Raw genomic sequence first — 20,789 nt, forward strand, 5'->3', positions numbered from 1 at the left:
TCTAAAACTTTCAAGGCCATTACTACTGCAACAGCTATTGTGATTTCTAATTCATTTACTTGTGACTGTAACTAAGATTACTTGTGACGGTGATTGCCTGCAACTCTGACTACTTTCGAGTTCGACTTCGACTACTTGTGAATGTGACTACTTGCAACTGTGACTACTTGCAACTGTGACTGCTACAACTCACGACTGTGACTGCAACTACTTGTGACCGCGGCTACTTTTACTTGTGGCAAACAACGGGAAATATCGAGGGGAATATTGAACAAAATCAAAAACCATTATGTACATGCTTTTTGTCAAAGGGGCGAATCATCAATATATCAGAAATGGCTAAGAGTAGCAAGCTGAAACTTGCATAGCATATTCAGGGCGATATTGAAAATTGACCAGTAGATAACGAGCCCCTTCTCACCTTCTTTGGATGGACCCTCCCCAGCACTGGTCACAATTTTCAAAAAAAAAACATTTTGTTTCTTCACGGATTGTCGGGGGGAGGGATTTTGAACTGAATCAAAATATTCTATGCGCATCCAGATTACCAATAGGTGGAACTACAATATCTTAGGAACGGCTAGAGGTATTAACTTCAAACTTCCAGATCCACCGCTACTACTGCTACCATTACTACAACTGTGACTGCAACTGTGGCAAATTGTGACAATTTGCGACTATGACTGAAACTACTCCTGCTTGTGACTAATTTCAAGAAATGTTAAGGGAGAGTGTAGAATAAAATCAAAAAACACTATGTGCATGGTGATTTTCAAGGTAGTAATGATGTAATGGTGAGATATTGCATAAGCAATAAAGGTTTTACTGCTGAGAGTAGCTGAAGGTCTTAACTTGAGATCTTCAGGACCATTATTTTTACAACTACTGGGACTGCAACTACTTACGACTGCGACAAATCGCGACTATAACTACTTGTGACTGCAGATACTAGCAACAGCGACTACAACTAACACCACTTACGACTATCCCTGCTTGCGACTCCGACTATTTACGACTGCAAAAACTTATGACCATGACTATTTGCATCTATGACTACTTTCGACTGCAAATACTGGCGACTGTGACTACGACAATTTAAAACTGCAACTGTAACTACTTATGACTGCAAATACAAATACAACTCGACTGCTACAAAAAGACTTGCTACTTTCGCTTTGACCACTTAAAACTACTACTACTTACAACTACGAGTGAGAAACTTGCAACTACACATAAAACAACGTGTGACTTCAACTGCTACAATTTCTTATTCAGAATACTACTAGTAGTACTGCAACTACTACTGCAGTTGCAACCGCGACTAGTATAAATATCTACTACTAGTAGTAGATATTTATGTTTCTTTTTTTTTTGTTTAGGATCGAAGTGTGGAAGCGATGATACCAACCCAGCGAATGATGAAAATGATTAGCGTAAGTTAACAGAACCTTTTCCTTCTCATATCCGTCACAAAATGATTTTTGATAATGCTTAATTTAGAGTGGAATAGGTTGAAGGGGCTGGAGAATGATTCAGTCAGGATTGAAGATATTGGGGGTGGGGTACTCCATCGTGAATTTGATAGTAATGGTATTGGTGAGGAATATTTGAAAGCCCGTTATAAGTTCCTTCAGGATTTGAATAATGATTATGACCCGAGTGATTTTTCGGTTTTTCACTTAAACTGCCAAGGTATTAGTACTTCTTTTCAGTACCTGGAGGAAGTTCTGCAGACTCAAGGTTTACTGGTCTTGGCCCTGACTGAGACATTGTTGAAGTCTCATACGTCATCTCTATTAGATATTCCTAATTACCAAATGGTTTTAAAAAACAGGGGAGTGCACCAACATGGAGGTTTAGCGGCATATATCAAGAGTGATCTTAATGTATTGCCGATGCCTTCCCTTACTAAACATAAAAAAATGGTGTTTGAGTCGATGGTTGTGAATGTGTCTAAGAAAAATTTGAAATGTGTTCTTGTTATTATTTATCGACCTCCGTCTAGTAGCCTTGTTGAATTTCTGAGTCTGTTAGAGGAACAACTGGACCTGTTGAGTGGAACAAGACAGCCGTGTTTTGTGTGTGGGGACTTTAATATTGATTTAAAAAGTCTACATTCTAGTCAGAGGGTTAAGAAGTTTCTGGATATGATGCTTAGCTACGGGCTGAAGCCTACTATAAATATCTGTACAAGAATTACTGAGAATTCTGCGTCAATATTGGATAACATATTTGTAAATACTGAATATAAGTCACCTGCTGTTGTGGTTAATAGTGTTTCAGATCATTTTGGAGTAATGATAACAGTACCGCAAGTCCTACAGTTCAATAAGGGATCTCGTTGCAATGTCATTCGGCATATTATTAATTGTGAGGCTGTTGCCCGTTTTAAATTAGAAGTTGATAAGACTGTATTCATTTTTCTACAAGAGGAATATAATATAAATCGGAAATTTGAAAAATAGTACGGGACATTAACAGTTTTGCTTCAGAAACGTGTTAAACCTAAGAGTTTACAGATATGAATCAGCAAAGAAACCTTGGATTACTAAGAGTCTACTCTTAAGTATGAGAAGGCGAAACCATTTATATTAGGAATTAATCCAAAATGAAGGGACAGCTACTAGGGATGTTTATAAAGCATATAATGACATGCTAAATTGTCTCCTTCGGAAAGCTAAAACGGATTATTTTGGTTTTAGGATCAAAGAAGCTGAGGTAAATTCAGACAAGACATGGAAACTTATTAAGTCTGTTACGAACCCTAGTCGGTCTTCCTCGGAGCTTTCGGACAGTGTGAGTTGCAATTCAGTTTGTGATCATTTCTCTAATGTGGGCCATAATGTAGGATCCAGTATCCCAGTCCTGGCTGAGGATGGCGATTTTACACAATTCCTGCCTGATAAGATCGAAGTATCTGCTTATTTAAAGCCGGTTAAATTAAGTGAGTTGTGTGAAGTGGTTAAAAATATGAAAATCAGTGCAGCAGGATCGGATCCCATGACTGTGAAAGCTTCCCGTGTTATTTATCCTATAGTTTCTAGTCAGTTGGTAATGCTAATAAATGAGTGTTTTAAGTCAGGTATTTTCCCCGATTGTCTGAAGATTGCGAAAGTGAAACCGCTTTTTAAAGGGGGTGATAATGGAAATTTAGATAATTATATGCCTATTTCGCTTCTTCCTGTTATTTCTAGAATAATAGAGAGACTAATAAATGTAAGAATGGTTACTTTCCTAGAATCTAGGTCTTTTTTTCGATCTAGTCAGTTTAGATTTAGGAAAGGAATGTCAACTGAGCAAGCAGTGATCTTCTTGACGACTTTTGTTAATGATCATTTAGATCGTGGTCTTAAAGTGGCATCCGTTTTCCTTGACATAATGAAAGCATTTGATTGTGTGGATTATGAAATTTTGGTAAAGAAGTTAGATAATTGTGGTATCCGTGGAAAATTTTTGGGAACTTGTTAGATCATTCCTGAGTGAACGTATGCAGATTGTTCAAATCGAAAGCGAGGCCTCTAGCCCGCAGAGAGTCAAGGCTGGCGTTCCTAAAGGGTCAGTTTTGGGACCTCTTTTATTTTTGATTTATATAAATGATATTTACCGGTGCATTGAAGATATAAATATTTCGGATAAAGGGGATCGTGGTAACAGAATTATAATTCCTAGTTTTGCTGACGATACACATTTTACAGTTGCTGCGAGGACTGAAAGAGAACTTCTACTAGTTCTAAAAAAGTGAATGAAACAAATAGAGAAATTGATGAGAGTTAATAAACTCAAATTAAACCACAAGAAAAATCATTTTATTATTTACGTAAGAGGCGTTAATTACTATCCCTGGATAGTGAAACTAGAACTTGATAGGAATACCATAGAATATGTCAGAGCAGTGAAGTTTCATGGAGTGATAGTTGATGAGTGCTTGAGTTTCAAAGATCATATTAATCAAATTGCAGCTAGAGTTGCCCGAAATTTGGGAATTATAAGGAAGCTAAAGCGTACTTTCCCTAGACCGGTTCTCAAAATGTTTTATTTCTCCCTTATTCATCCGTATTTGATTTATTGTATATTGGCTTGGTCTTCAACGTTTGTGGGTCATTTATCGCAGATTAGAGTATTACAGAATAAAGCTGTAAGAGTACTTACTGGAGATGATAAGTGTTCCTCAGTTAGAGCAAGGTATGCTGAATTACTTATTGTTCCACTCTTTGGATTGACTAAGTTTTATAATGCTCTTTTTATGTTTAAACATCAGAATAAAATGCTGCCAATTTGCTTTCAAGATTTTTTTCTGCCTGTTTCTAGTTTTCATTCTTATAGTTTAAGACGTTCGAATGAATTCAGACTACCTAAGCCTGTGACAACTAGGTCAATGTTTTGTATCCGCCATGTTAGCCCTCGTGCTTGGACTAGTCTGCCAGAAGAGATAAAGAAGGTGACGGATGTTTCTGAATTTAGAAGTCTGTTAAAAGAACATTGTTATAGGGTATATGGGGGTGAGTGAGTCAGTTCTCCGGTCTCTTTTGCCTTTAGTTTGCTAATATGTTGAATATTGAGAATTGATGAGATAATAAAGAGTAGGGGTGGTATAGTCGCGTATTAGTTATTTTTATGTGATAGGTTTGTTTGTTTGTTTTTGTTTTTCTTTTTTTTTTATGCCGAGGTGGGGTAGTGATCTACTTTACAAGCTTAGATTCTGGATTTTGTTATTTTTGGTTGATGAATCAACCCTTTATTTATTTATTTATTTAAAAAAAAAAAAAAAAAAAAAAAAAGACTGCTACTTTCACTGTGACCACTTAAAACTACTTCTACTTACAACTACGAGTGAGAAACTTGCAACTACACATAAAACAACGTCTCACTTCAACTGCTACAATTTCTTATTCAGGATACTACTAGTAGTACTGCTACTACTACTGCAGTTGCAACCGCGACTGCAAATACTACTGCAACTTCTACTAATTCAACTACAACTATTGAACCAAATCAAAAGATTTTAAATCAAAGTTTCCAAGTCTTGCCTGGATTTCCCTCAGCTTCTTTAAACTTAAAAGCAAAAGGACCGGAAAATTTGAGGGAGGCATTGCACTAAACCAAAAGACATCAGGTGCATCTAAGTTGTCAAAGGGTTGTATCTGGGCGTAAGACAAGATAATTTTTATTTTTTTTAAATAGCCAAAACAAGCTCGGCTGGGTTGAAGTTGTATTTTGAAGTCAAAATAAAACACAAAATAACATCAAAAAAAGTTTAAATAAAATCACATTCTTCATTATTGTCAAATTCAAAAACTGAATAAAATTCAAAAACGCACCAAATTGTTAATGTTTGTAACAATCTTTTTTTTTACTGCAGCACTATTTTGAACGGTGAATCAACTAAATTTTCTCCAATTGACTTTCTATACATTCCAAAGTAATCCATTTAAAAGAAGAATGCATTGTTAAAAATTAATTGCACATAAACCTAATAAAATTTAATAATAAACCTAATAAAAAACCTAATAATAAACCTAATATTTATTAGGCTCACAAGCCTAATAAAACCACATCGTTTATTTAAATGTAATGGAATACAGAAAAGAAATTCCTCGAAGTATGAATGGTTTTAACTTCACTGTTACGATTAAAACAGAAAAAAAAATGTTTTTAATTCAGTACCAAACAAATGACAATCCATCGTTAAGAATTTGAGGGGGTGGTAGCCTCGTTCATTATTTCTGTTCCTTTTGAGTTTGATGTTTTAACTTATTTTAATTTCAGCTCAATTTAGGTTTTAATACCGTTCTTAACATTTCATCTAAAACTGAATTTTTAAAACGAATTCTGAGAAAGACGAGAGTATTATTTTACGATCCTGTTAGTATTAAAATAAAAAGATGAAGAGTTGAAGAAGAGACCTTTTTAAGAAGGTTAATAGCCGAGATGATAAAGGCAAAACAAAGACTAACTGTGTTTTTTTCCACACAAAATGGAATTACAGTAATACAGAAAAAAACTCTCAAAAATTAGGGATTTCTTAGTTCCGTTTCATATCTTTTTTTTTTTTAATCAACTACAATTTTCACGACAAATCAAATAAAAACCATAATTTTCTTTTTTATTAGGCTTGTAATTTCGGAGCAATATAAATGCACATCTGCACTTTTTTTTTTCTTAAATAGCTAAGAACTTTGCCACTACCTAATCCGTCACTAAAATACATAAAAAGTAAAAAAGACCAAACTAATACCTTTCGAGAGCCAGCTTTCTAACGTTTTCCCTTTGTACTTTAACCATTTCAGCCCTTGTTATTTCAAGTTCAGTCAGCGCGTTTTGCAGACGGATTTTTGTAGTCTGTTGTTCTGCACACGTAACTTCTAATCTCTGCTGTTTATCTGACTCAGCCTTTTCAAGAAATTCAACCAATTTTCTGGCCTGTGAAGGCATTTGCTGACTTAATTCTCCAGTGACTGTGGATGCTACTTTTTCTTTATCACCGTCGAAGCAACATTGAGGGTTACATATTTGGCTTTCAAAACTTTGTTTTAGTTTTTCTTGTTAAGAAACAAACAAACAAAATCAGTAACAAAATGGTTTATGAAATGCAGGACAATTTATTATCTGGCCACAGTAGTACAGTCAATTTAAATTAATTTTAGGGGTTACCTAAAACAAATTGCAACAATTTGGATTTTGGCATCATTTGAACCGGAAAAAAAACTCTCGAACATAGAAAAAATCGGGCAAAACCGGTCGGTGAAATTGATGGTGAACTTACACTTTTAAAAAGGCGGTGATAGGAAAATCTGGTACATAGATCACGAATATGGACTCAGTTCTATGTTGTGACCATCTCTGAGTCGTTTGCCTCCTCACGCACACATATATACCCAAACGATAAAGCGTTCATTAATGTATGTTGGATATAAGAAGAAGTCGGATCCACGCACAGAAAATTTACACCTATGAGGAAATGCTAGGAAAAAGTCGTGTCCTGGTATCTTGCACATTCCCCTCCCCCCCTCCCCGCGCAAACCCAATAAATAAATGGGTTTGCACACATCTCAAAATTGTCTGACAACTGGAATGTTCTTCAACGCTCTTGGTGAGGAATCATTCAATAAATTTGGTGATACACTAGAACAAACTGACCAATTTCGCCGACATTCGAGTTTGAAAGAACGTGTAAGCAGTACACTTATTGATCAATTTTGGCTCCTAGTTAAGTTTCTAGTTACATTCAAGACCCAAGATCTTGAATTACCAACCTCGTTGGTAATCCAGTACGATGAATGAAGCCATATGTCATACGACGTGTTTCGAAGATGAGGAGGGAAAACATTTACTCGCACCGTCTCATTTGTTGACGAAACCGATTCAGCAGTAGTCTAAAAAAAGAAGTCTAAAAGATCTTCCATGATAAAAATTAATAATAATGATAATTTCATAAAGAGTATAATTTATAGTAAATAAATTAATAAATAACATATAATAAATATTATCCAATATTATAATAAAATAATATTTTAATAAACAAAACACACAAATATACAAAAATATGCAACAAAAAACAATCTATATAACAATATCATCAAATTTTAAAATATACAATTTAATTTAATAGAAAAAAAACATGCCGTTGATCATACTCCAAATTACGGGATTTTTCTCATGATTTTTTCGTATAATTTACTAATTTTTTCATTTTCCCAGTTTTTGTCGTTCCCCTGAAATGTATATTTTTTAGTTCCTATCTTCATTGTTCCTATTCAGCTAAAATGTGGCATTTATGAGTATCACAGGGGAAATTACCCAATTTCAGGGACAGGGTCAAGCCTAGAGTTTATTGCTGGTTGAAAAATTTAGAATATGAATTCTTGAATTTAAAACCTATCAACTTTTTGTTTGAGAAAGAGGAGTGTAAATCGCCTGTCTTCATAAAAGGTTATACGCTGTTGTTTCACACGTATTGTCTGACTGGCCCTTCGGCTAGTAGAGCTGTGATATAATACAAATATACAACCTATGACTAAATAAATCCTCGATTCTTCACTCAAGATAATAATAGACACGTTAGTTCATAAAAATAAAACATGTCACTCAAGCCAACTGTTTCAAAAATAGCTGGAGCCCTATACAATGAATAACTGAGGTAGGAGTGTAAATTGAAACTCATTTAAACTGTATAGATTATAGCTTATTATAAGGAAACAAATTATTAAACATACGTCAAAATTAGCGAATGAAAACTTAGTACAGTGGTAAAATAGTGTGATAGAAAATGGATGAACATCCTCCAGAGCCATTGTTGGCACATAGGGTGTCAAACATATATGATGTTTCAGTTACTGGTTCTTTTTAACAACAACAGGTAACAAGCCTGTCACCCAGCAAGCTGAATCTTGGTACAAAAATAAAAGATAAATAAGATAAAATTTGAGTTTTAAACAGTGCATTTTAGTCCGGTTTTCAGAAAAAGAAATTACTTTTTGAAATTTGTATAATTTTAAGTGTCAAATCAGGAAAAATATGAACTTTAAAATGTATTTAATGCCTTTTCAATTTCTTTGCAAGAAATTGCAAAATGGCAATTTTTCAGAATAAGCTGACATTTTGGACTGAGTCCATTGGTGAATATTCTGAACTGAAAAATTTAAAACATATTAATTAATTCTTTTCAGTGCAGATTTTGAGCTGTTTTAAGAGCACGCAAAACCTCCAGTTAAATATAATACATTTGGAAACCCCCTCTATTACTTGACGATCTAGGTATTTTTCAGTCTTATATTTAGTCTTTAGAAACAAACGCTTAGTTCAGACAATCTGGACAATTTTGATTTAAATTTACAAGTTGTCTTTATTTTAATCAACCAGTGACACACAAGACTAACTTGGGTATAGATAGCCTATATATAGGCCCCCAGGGATTTTCTGGGCTGAAAAAAAAAAAAATCTAAATAGGTCAAGAGTTTGAGATAAGTTGGTTAGAGCCGTAATTTTGGAAAAAAAAGCTCATGTAAGTGACGTTATGTTTATAAACATTTCAACAGCATAATTTACATCTTTTTTCCCCTGGGAGTGGTTGCATTGGTTTTAGTATCTATGACGCATACAAAATTACACAAGATGGCAAATGAGCTTCAACAGATAAAGAAGAAGGCATGGAACAAAGAACAGCAAAAATCCCTCTGAACAGCTAGAGAAAAGGGCATCAAATTATAAAACACCAAAAATCACATTGAATTGCAAATGAAATGTCCTCATATTTTTGTCCGCCATCTTAAATTTCAAGCCACCTAGCGGCGTTCCAAGGAAAAGTTTCACTTGCGCAATCAAGCCATATTAAAGAGCATGCTAAAAAGCACATATCAGCCAATTTTGGTGCTTTTCTCAAACACGGAAGTATTCTGGTGTTTTTCAACGCTTTTCCCCACCACTACTCAAAGGCACCGGCAGAAAATATTCCAGGGGGGTAGACTCTAAAATAGCAGTGGTGGTTGGGTGACAGTTAAGGCGGCTTAGAGCCCCAAACTACGACTTCAACCAGAAGAGGACGAATTTTCAACCCCGAGAAGCTAATTGATTTAAAAGTATCAATAACTATATTTTAGGCTTCCCAGTTAAAAGAAGTAATACCACACGGTGGCAATACTGGATTCAACAAAGTTGATTCACTATATTTGTAATGAAATTAGGCTACGTCTGGTGATCTGTAATTGCGTATCAGCTATAATGAGGGGGTGAGTAATTTTTTAGGTGGGGGTAGGGTAGATTCCTAAAAAACGAACATGTTAATGGACAAACTGCTAATTCTTCATGAGGCTTCAGATAAATGTTGAAAGAGGTAGGGGGGGGGGAGTAGGAATTAATTAAAATGTTTCTCTATACAGCTAAAATGTTACATTCCCATATCTACCAGCACAGAGGTGGAAAGGCAAGGTAGGTCATCATCAGCCCCACTAGGAAATTTCGTTGGGGTGGCAAATACTACTAGAAACTTAGTTTTCAGCAATTAGAAATGGTAATATTTTTCTTTTTCGATTTATATGAAATATTTCAATGTATTTAAACAAATGTATGTAATGTATTTATCGATAAGAAAATCCTATTGTAGAGGTTGTGATGGTTTCAGGTACGTAGAAGATCAAAAGTTTCACAGATTTTCCATCCATACAAACAATAATACTCCTTTTCATCCAACTGAAATTCTTTAGTAGTAATATTAACAAGGACTTTTCACCAAAATTACTATTCATCGTCAATTTTTTAAGTATATTCAAATTTTATCCAAAATTGAAATTGAAAATTTAAACGTAGGACGGTATTAATCAAATTACAACTATTGATTTATATATTTTAAAAGCAATTAAGAGGAATTTAAGGGACCGGTACCTCAAATTATATCTTGATTAGGCCTAGGTAGGATTTGGAAAACAATCAGAAATTAAATAAAAAACGAGCTTTTCAACTAAAAGCAAGGAACAGATTTGATACCAATTTTAACGGATTATTCTTTGTATGAAGGGGGCTGTCTCCTCCTTAGCTCCCAACTCTTTGCTGTGAAGTTTGGCTTTTTTCCAAATTTTAAAGAAAATTTGCAAATAGAAAAAAAAATTTCAAAGCACTAAAAATACTTTCGTGTAGTGAATAGGGTGCTGAGATGGGGGCAATTTCTCTTATATACAGAGTAGTTTATATTTGTTTTAAGTTTTAAAATTTTTCCTCATTTTGGTTGAAGAACATTTTCAATTTGCTTAATTACATTTCATGAAACTGTAAAGTTTTATGAATAAAATACTTTTGGTAACGCAGAAAAAATAATAAATATTTCAATGATCTCTGTTTGGATTTCGATGGGTAATCAAACAGTTCGTGGTAACGAACTGTAATTAAGGAGCGACCCGGCTCAATAGTAACCGAAACTCTAAAAATGGAATTTTGATACCAATAGATATATCAAAAGAATTGGCTTATTATACTGATTTCAAATATACCTCGTATAAGTTTCATTAAGTTTAGTTTTACTTATCAAAAGCTACAAGCCTGAGAAAATTTGTCTGATTTTCAAAAAAAGGGGCAAAACCCCCCTTGAAGTTATAAAGGTTATTCCGTATATGAAAGGGGCTGTCCCCTCCTCAACGCCTCGCTCTTTACGCTAAAGTTTTTTATTGTTTTAAAAAATAAAGTTGTGAGACAGAGTCAAACTTTAGCGTAAAGAGCGAGGCGTTGAGGAGGGGACAGCCCCTTTCATATACGGAATAATTTCTGTTCGTTTTAAGTTTTAATGTCGCTCCTTACTTTCAGTTTAAAAAACTTGTTTTTTTTATTTAATTTCTGATCGTTTTTTAGTTAATGCAGCTTTTATTTGCATAAAAATTTTACTTTTCTTTTGCTAAATGGATGTCTTTACAAATTAAATTAACTTCTATATTCGTATATTTTTCTTCTGGCAAAAAATACAAAGTTGCAGATTTTTGCAGATATGAGCTTGAAACCTATGTAATAGGGTTTTCTGATACGCTGAATCTGACGGTGTGATTTTCCTTAAAATTCTTTCACTTGTAGGGGATGTTTCCCCCTCTTTAAAAAAATCGAGTAAATTTTCTCAGGCTCGTAGCCTTTGATGAGTAATACTAAACTTAATAAAATTTATATATTTAGGATCAGCATTATAAACACATTCTTTTGATACATTTATTGACATCAAAATTCCGTTTTTAAAAGTTTCGATTACTATTGAGCCGTATCGCTTGTTTTTTTATTGTTTTTTTATTACGTATATGTTATTACGTATATGAAGGGGTTCTCCCCTTAGAAAATACCACACTCTTTACGTTAAAAGTTAAAAACAATTTTGATTCACAAACCCCTGAATCACAAAGGCCGTTTAATTAGAATAGATAGCTCTTTTGAAAGCACTAAAAAAAACTGTAGCGTAAAGAGCGAGGTATTGACTTGGGGGAGAACCCCCTCACATACGTTATAATTTCTGTTCGTGTTAAGTTCTAATATTCCTTCTTACATTTCAGTTGAAAAAACTTGTTGTTTTTTTTTATTTAATTTCTGTTCGTTTTTTAAATAATGCTTGGAAATCCCGCGCCCCCTTCATAGAAATGTCCCTTACCCCAAAGAAACATCCTCCACGGAAATATTCTCCAGAGTAACCCCCTCCTCTAGCCCCCCTCCAGAAAAAAATCCTTCCTGAAAATGGTTGTATACTTCCCAATAACCAATAAATAATGCTGGCAAGTCCGGCGCCCCCTTCATGGCAATTTCCCTTCCCCCATGAAAACTTCCTTCATGAACAGATCCTCCAACATAACCACCAACCCACCCTTCCCACCCACAACCAGAAAAAAAACCTCCTGAAAACTTCTGTATACTTCTCAATAACCAATACTATATGTTAACATTGGTTAAAGTTCATAACTTTTAGCCCTTCCTCTGGGAACTTCGGGGGATTAAGTCATCCTAAAAGACATGTTTATCATATTCTTGACCATTCTGAACAAAATGGCCATCTCAGAATTTTGATCGGGTGACTTTGGGGAAAAAATGAGCGTGGGAGGGGGCCTAGGTACCTCCCTTTTTTGGTCACTTAAAAAGGGCACTAGAACTTTTAATTTTCGTTCGAATGAACCCTCCCGCGATATTCTAGGACCACTGGTCGATACGATCACCCCTGGGGAAAAAAAAAACAAACAAACACACAAATCCACACGCATCCGTGATCTTTCTTCTGGCAAAAAATGTAAAATTCCACATTTTAGTAGATAGGAGCTTGAAAACTCTACAGTAGGGTTCTCTGATACGCTGAATATGATGGTGTGATTTTCATTAAGGTTCTATAACTTTTAGGGGTCTTTCCCCCTTTTTTGAAAAATCAGCCAAATTTTTCAGGCGCGTAACTTTTGATGGGTAGCACTAAACTTGATGAAAGTTATATATTTGAAATCAGCATTGAAATCTGATTCTTTTGATATATCTATTGGTATCAAAAACCCGTTTTCTAGAGTTTCGGTTACCATTGAGCCGGGTCGCTCCTTACTTAAGACGCGACCCGGCTCAATGGTAACCGAAACTCTAAAAAACGGAATTTTGGTACCAATAGATACATCAAAAGAATCAGATTTTAATTCTGATTTCAAATATATAATTTTCATTAAGTTTAATCTTACCCGTCAAAAGTTACGCGCCTGAGAAAATTTGGCTGATTTTCGAAAAAAGGGAGGAAAACCCCCTAAAAGTTATAGAACCTTAATGAAATTCACACCATCATATTCAGCGTATCAGATAACCCTACTACAGAGGTTTCAAGCTCCTATCTACAAAAATGATGAATTTTGCATTTTTTGCCAGAAGAAAGATCACGGATGCGTGTCTATTTGTTGTTTTTTTTTCCCAGGGGTAATCGTATTGACCCAGTGGTCCTAGAATATCGTAGGAGGGCTCATTGGAACTGAAATTAAAAGTTATAGCTCCCTTTTTAAGTGACCAAAAAAAAATGGAGGGCAACTAGGCCCCCTCCCACGCTCATTTTTTTCTCAAAGTCACCCAATTAAAATTTTGAGATAGCCATTTTGTCCAGCATAGTCGAAAATCGAATAAATATGTCTTTTACGATGACTTAATGCCCCACAGTTCCCAGGGGAAGGGCTGCAAATTATGAACTTTGCCCATTGCTTACATATTGTATTGGTTATTGGGAAGTATACAGACATTTTCAGGAAGAATTTTTTTCTGGTGGGGGGGGGGGCTGGAGTAGGGGGTTACTCGGGAGAGTCTTTCCGTGGAGGATGTTTCTTTGGGGCAAGGAACATGTCTATGAAGGGGGCGCCAGATTTTCAAGCATTATTTAAAAAACTATCAGAAATTAAATTAAAAAAAAACAGTTTTTTCAACTGAAAGTAAGAAGCAACATTAGAACTTAAAATGAACATAAGTTATTACGTATATGAGGGGGTTCTCCCCCAAGTCAATACCTTGCTCTTTACGCTACAGTTTTTTTTAGTGCTTTCAAAAGATCTATATATTATAATTAACAGGCCTTTGTGATTCAGAAATTTTTGAATTAATTTTTTTTTTTTACTTTTAACATAAATAGTGGTGTGTTTACTAAGAGGAGATTCCCCACTTATACGTAATAACATATACGTAATAAAAAAAAACAATAAAAAAACAAGCGATACGGCTCAATAGTAATCGAAACTTTTGAAAACGGAACTGTGATGTCAATAAATGTTTCAAAAGAATGGGCTTATAATGCTGATTCTAAATATATGAATTTTATTAAGTTTAGTATTACTCATCAAAGGCTACGAGCCTGAGAAAATTTACTTGATTTTTTAAAGAGGGGGAAACATCCCCTAAAAGTGAAAAATTTTTAATGAAAATCACACCGTCAGATTCAGCGTATCAGAAAAACCTATAACATAGGTTTCAAGCTCATATCTGCAAAAATCTGCAACTGTGTATTTTTTGCCAGAAGAAAAATATACGAATATAGAAGTTCGTTACGTAAGTTAATTTGTAAATTACTTCAGAACCAAATTTAGAGACAGCCATTTAGCAAAAGAAAAGTAAATTTGTTATGCAAATTTTGTTTACTTATTCAATGCCGGCGAGCCAAAATAAAAGCTGCATTAACTAAAAAACGATCAGAAATTAAATAAAAAAAACAAGTTTTTAAACTGAAAGTAAGGAGCGACATTAAAACTTAAAACGAACAGAAATTATTCCGTATATGAAAGGGGCTGTGCCCTCCTCAACGCCTCGCTCTTTACGCTAAAGTTTTTATTGTTTAAAAAAAGAGTTGTGAGAAAGTCAAACTTTAGCGTGAAGAGCGAGGCGTTGAGGAGGGCACAGCCCCTTTCATATACGGAATAATTTCTGTTCGTTTTAAGTTTTAATGTCGCTCCTTACTTTCAGTTTAAAAAACTTGTTTTTTTTATTTAACCTTTTAAGGAAAACCTTTACTATTTGTTTAATTACATTTCATGAACCTGCAAAGTTTTATGAATAAAATACTTTTGGTAACGCAGAAAAAATAATAAATATTTCAATGATCTCTGTTTGGATTTCGATGGGTAATCAAACAGTTCGTGGTAACGAACTGTAATTAAGGAGCGACCCGGCTCAATAGTAACCAAAACTCTTAAAATGGAATTTTGATACCAACAGATATATCAAAGGAATTGGCTTATTATGCTGATATCAAATATATAAGTTTCATTAAGTTTAGTCTTACTTATCGAAAGCTACGAGCCTGAGAAAATTTGTCTGATTTTCATAAAAAGGGGCAAAACCCCCCTTGAAGTCATAGAGTCTTAATGAAAATTACATAAAAAAAACAAGTTTTTTAAACTGAAAGTAAGTAGCGACATTAAAACTTAAAACAAACGGAAATTATTCCGTATATGAAAGGGGCTATCCCCTCCTAAACGCCTCGCTGTTTACGCTAAAGTTTGACTTTCTCACAACTATTATTTTTTTTAAACAATGAAAACCTTATTCCTTATATGAAAGGGGCTGTCGCCTCCTCAACGCCTCACTCTTTACGCTAAAGTTTTTCATTGTTTGAAAAATAGAGTTGTGAGAAAGTCAAACTTTAGCGTAAACAGCGAGGCGTTGAGCAGGGGACAGCCCCTTTCATATAAGGAATAAGGTTTTCATTGTTAAAAAAAAATAGGAGTTGTGAGAAAGTCAAACTTTAGCGTAAACAGCGAGGCAATGAGGAGGGGACAGCCCCTTTCATATACGGAATAATTTCTGTTCGTTTTAAGTTTTAATGTCGCTCCTTACTTTCAGTTTAAAAAACTTGTTTTTTTTTTATTTAATAGTGTTTAAGCCGAGAGGCCCTGATAATGCGAAAGTACCGAAAAAACTTGCAATGCATATTTGATTTACTATTGATTCAGAGTTCAAAGCACTGGGTACTGTTCTATTAACCGGGCTCTTTTGTATACGCCAATGCATACCAGTCACGAAATATATCTAGACGCGTAATGAAAACAGGTTTACAATGCCTTCTGGGATATAAACGAAGGCAAGAACTGTATTTAAATTGTTTTTTTGGGGGGTTTAGGAGGGGGAGGTACCTAGGTTAGGTTACGTATTTAATATATGGTATGCTATGCCCCCCCCCCCCTAATGTGCAAATATATAGCCCGAAAGGTTGACCAGCTGCCCTCACGCTAAAAAGTTTAGAAATCAGTTTACAAGTCAAAAGATGATTAAAAAGAGCAAAAAACCAAAACAAATCTAAAAAAAACAGATCAATGCAAAGAAATTGCGAGGCGAAAATCACAGCAAAAGATTCTGTAATGGATACAAAGAAACAGTCGCCATTTCAAGGCCAGGGTTGCCACCAGACCAAAAAATTGCGTAAAGTCCAAGCTCTTAAAAACGTAACTTTTGATAGGAAAGTCTCTTTTCAAGGCAGGGGGCCTTTATTTTACTATTAAGAGTGTTACTTAAAGGGGGGGGGGGGGGTTGTTGCCTGTATAATTTGAAGAATACGTTTTTATCTAATCTCATTAAAAAGCCTCCCTCTAAATTTTAAAAGGTACCGTTTTTGTATCTTAATTAAAATGTTTCAAAACCACCCCTCCACCTTTCTACATATTAATGGATTGGAACTTTTTTTTCTTTAACTGCACATGGAATAAAGGACATAAATTACAACAAAACGTAAAATCACGAAGAAAGGAAGAAAACGAGGAAAAGGAAGAAACGAGAAAGGAAGGTATTTTTATCAGTTTTGTTCTGCACTTTTCTTTAACAACTATGGAATAGAAAAAAATCAATTTGGTTTTGATGCAGGACATAAATTACAACAAAACGTAAAATCACGAAGAAAGGAAGAAAACGAGGAAAAGGAAGAAACGAGAAAGGAAGGTATTTTTATCAGTTTTGTTCTGCACTTTTCTTTAACAACTATGGAATAGAAAAAAATCAATTTGGTTTTGATGCAGGACATAAATTACAACAAAACGTAAAATCAAGAAGAAAGGAAGAAAACGAGGAAAAGGAAGAAACGAGAAAGGAAGGTATTTTTATCAGTTTTGTTCTGCACTTTTCTTTAACAACTATGGAATAGAAAAAAATCAATTTGGTTCTGGTGCAATTTTGCCTTTTTTTCTCGAGCAATTTTTAATGACACTGTTTTTACGTAAGAAAATGAAAATATTTAAATTGATCTTCTTTTACCCTAAAAAAATCCTTGAGAATGTGGAGGAATGAAACAAATCACATGTATGTTATGCATAGTATGCATTTGCTCAAGTTCTGACAAGGTTTGCCTTAGCTTGTTTTCAATTTGCCGTTGATTTGGATGTAATTTAGGATACTTAGAAGAAAAAGACAAGCAAAGATTATATTTTTATTTAGCAAAATATAGTTAAACAGCACAAAGAGATAATCGTTTAGGACTGAATTTAAAACTTAATTGTTGTCTAGATCTAAGATACAACATGTTAGATACTTATGCGAAGCAAACATAATCAATTTGGGAGCATGGTTAACTTGGGAGTTTACTTTTTTCACTTTCTTGCTTTCCTTGCAAGGATATCCGGGATTTCCCAAGAACTTAGTACTTAAGTTGGCTTTAAGTTGATGTTGCTAACAATCAAAATTTAGACTGCCCAAGTTTTATAAGCGCCCTTCTATATCGCTGGTGTACACTAAAGCCCAACTTACATCACCCTAATTCCTTAAATGTAACGTTAACAAAATCTACCATCTTGAAAGTCCGGTTATTAGGTATTAGGATTCTCAAAGATGTCTTGTGACGAAGTTCGGCACATTACTATTATACCTAATACGACTAAGATGAATGACACGTTTACCAGCCAGGGGCTACTCGCCAAAACCGGACGGTGCCACTTCTAGAAAAGCAGTGTCCAAACCGAGTAGTGCCACTCAAATGCAGATCAAGCCGACATATGGGTTCTTTTGTGCCTTTTATAGTCAGTGCTCTTAATAGTAGACGACAAATGTCAAAAACGGCTTTAAACTTGGTTTATTTTACTTACAAAAACTAGCATTTAGTCTTGCTTCGACCAGACTATGATTTATGTTTCAATAATGAATGGTTCTCATTGTTAAGAAACGAAAGTAATAAATAGTTTCAGTAAAAATTAAATGTAAGAAAAAAAAGTAAAATTAAATTAAATTAAAGTAAAAGTAACGGAAAAGAGTAAAAAGTAAAGTAAAGGCGAGAAAGTAAAAAGTAACTTCAGGAAAGAGTGTATGCAAAACTTACACTTTGTAAGGTGCGTTCTTGCCTTCTTAGGAGTTCTTCTTTGTTTTTAGCTAGCCTTCTTAGGAGTTCTTCTTTGTTTTTAGCTGAAGTTGGATTCTCTGTTTTTTGCTGCAATTTAGTTATTTTAAACTCAAACTCCCACCGTACACGACCAGCCTAGACAAAACACAAACATAACTACAAAATAAAAAGCAACACAACAAACAAAGATTGCGATTAGAATACCTCAAAAAAGCCTACATTTTGAAACAAGGAATTGCTCTTCTGACATGCATGAGATCAGTAACAGTTTTCGGATTGAGTCTATTGCGGAGTGGGGTCTTTATCGTTTTTAACTCGGAAAACTGACGCTCTGGAAACTCTGGAAACGCTCTGACTCGGAAAAGTGACGAATGAACATTTTTTTGTATATGTAGTGTTTCACAAAAAGAGGTTTCAAGACCCAAACGCAACCAGAAAGGGTCGTAATTAAAAAGCAGTTGGGTAAATGTTGTCTTCCAACCTAAAAATAAAAGCGTATGGAATTGTTTAAAAATATTAAGTCGAAAATGATAATGATTGAAAATGATTATTGATAAATGATTGCAAAGCGTGGTTTCTCAATGAGTTTACAATATTTAAGCGATTGTTTTACGGGGTTTGGGGGGGGAAGGTACCTAGGTTAGGTTAGGTTACGTATGTAATATATGCTAGGCTTTAACCCCCCTCCCCCCACCCCCTCCCTATTGTACAAATATATAGCCAAAATTTGTTTCTAAACTATTATATATTCATCCCATTTTTTTATATTTCATTAACATTAACCAAACTTGACTTCTTTCGTGTGTGCCATATAATGCACAAATACCGATAAAACACTTTACAGATGGAAGAAGCTGTATTATGAAGAAGAAAGAGAAGGAAAAGAAGATACAGCTGTAAAGTTAAAACACTTTACGGAAATATTTAAGGATTTTAAGGCAAAAACACTGTTGTTTTCTGATGCAAATGAGAGGTAAGTTTAAACTTCACACCCACCCCCACCCCTAATGTGCAAATATGTACCCTGAATTGGTATATATAGGGGTGGGTTGAAATTCATTAGCGGCGAAAATGACTATTATATTTGGAAAGAGCATAAGAAAAGACATCGAGAGTAGAAAGGGGGGTCCGACTCCCACGATGACCACGTGGTTTATGGTTTTCTCAGTGAGAATGAAAAAACAGGAATTTTCTCACTTAAAAAAACAGGAATTTTCTCACTTTTATGGTTGTTTTCTTGGATGGTTATGGGTGTTGGTCAATCTATTTGATGTTTTTCATGGATGTCAACCTTAATTCATGTTTGTTTTATGGTATTTGTCAGTGAGAATGAAAAAACAGGAACTTTCTCACATTTATGGATGTCAACAGCAATTCATGTCTGTTTTATGGTTTTTTGTCAGTGAGAATGAAAAAACAGAAACTTTCTCACATTTATGGATGTCAACAGCAATTTATGTCTTTAGGTCTTTAGGCGAACCTAACCTGAGAAATTGATTTACATAATCGGCAGGGGAATTATTGAGTCACAAAGGGGAATTAAGAAACAAACATCGCTTCTTTGATCTTTAGGCTAACCTAACCTGAGAACTTGATTTACATAATCGCCAATGGAATGTATTGATTCACGAAGGGGGAATTAAGAAACATTATGGTTTCTTTGATCTTTAGGCGAACCTATCCTGAGAACTTGATTTAAATAATCGCTAAGGGAATATATTGATTCACGAAGGGGGAATAAAGAAGCATTAAGGCTTTCTTTATTCTTAGGTCTGAGGGACAAGTATTCTGTAGGTCAGAGAGAAAAATTAATTTTCTATTTTTAAATAGAGCTTCATAAATCTATATTGTCAGGAGTTATAAATAACAACACATGTTATCTTGGAATTATGCAGGAGTCTAAAGAGATTGAAATTCTATTTTTAAATACGGCTTCACTGAGCTTTAAGTCGGAGAGATAAATTGATATTCTAACGAAACCTTAATAGTGTAGCTAGGAAATTTATGAGATGAAGAGATTAACGTAGGAAAGGGTTTCCTAGAAATTTCAAATGCGTCAACAAAGAGATGCCAAAAACAAAAGGAATACGCTGAAGTTACGATTAGGGATTATTTGGGCGAAACCGTTTTAGGGAATTATTTCGGCGAAACAGTTAGAGACATTTTAAAAGATGATTTAAAAGATGATTTTAGAAGAGGATTTGAGGGTGAAACTCTGTGGTCGTCATAATACACAAGTTCCATTTGCACAGTGTTGTGAGGTCCCCTACCATACCCCAAAGAGTCCTCATACCCCACCCCAACCCCGAAGGGTCCTCATACCCCACCCCGACCCCGAGGGAAGCCCCTCGGTCCTCAAAGGTCCACCGGGCTCCCAAAGGGCCACCCGGACCTCAAGGGTCCCCCAGACCCCAATAGGACCCCCCAGGCCCCAAAGACCCCCTCCCCCCTTGGCCCCCAAAGGGCCCCCTCCATCTCCCTCCCTCTCCTCCCCCTCCTCACCTTCCCCTCCCCCAACCCT

The 20,789-nt window shown here is 35.0% G+C and overlaps 1 protein-coding gene and 1 long non-coding RNA gene across 2 annotated transcripts in view; both read right to left on the minus strand.

Moving 5' to 3' along the window:
- LOC148955885 (uncharacterized) overlaps nucleotides 1–6,534 on the minus strand; it is a 395,061-nt gene extending 388,527 nt beyond the window's left edge. The window contains exon 1 of the mRNA XM_089093000.1: nucleotides 6,236–6,534. Within this exon, the coding sequence (XP_088949126.1) occupies nucleotides 6,236–6,432 (197 nt within the window). The 5' untranslated portion in view covers nucleotides 6,433–6,534. The remainder of the gene's footprint in view (nucleotides 1–6,235) is intronic.
- Nucleotides 6,535–7,190: 656 nt separating this feature from the next.
- LOC148955895 (uncharacterized) overlaps nucleotides 7,191–20,789 on the minus strand; it is a 77,953-nt gene continuing 64,354 nt past the window's right edge. The window contains exon 3 of the long non-coding RNA XR_016141751.1: nucleotides 7,191–7,373. This is a non-coding gene — a long non-coding RNA (uncharacterized LOC148955895). The remainder of the gene's footprint in view (nucleotides 7,374–20,789) is intronic.

The sequence above is a fragment of the Artemia sp. Qi Xiang Cuo genome, chromosome 1 (genome assembly GCF_049724085.1).
Source record: "Artemia sp. Qi Xiang Cuo chromosome 1, ASM4972408v1, whole genome shotgun sequence".
NCBI classification, from domain to species: domain Eukaryota; kingdom Metazoa; phylum Arthropoda; class Branchiopoda; order Anostraca; family Artemiidae; genus Artemia; species Artemia sp. Qi Xiang Cuo.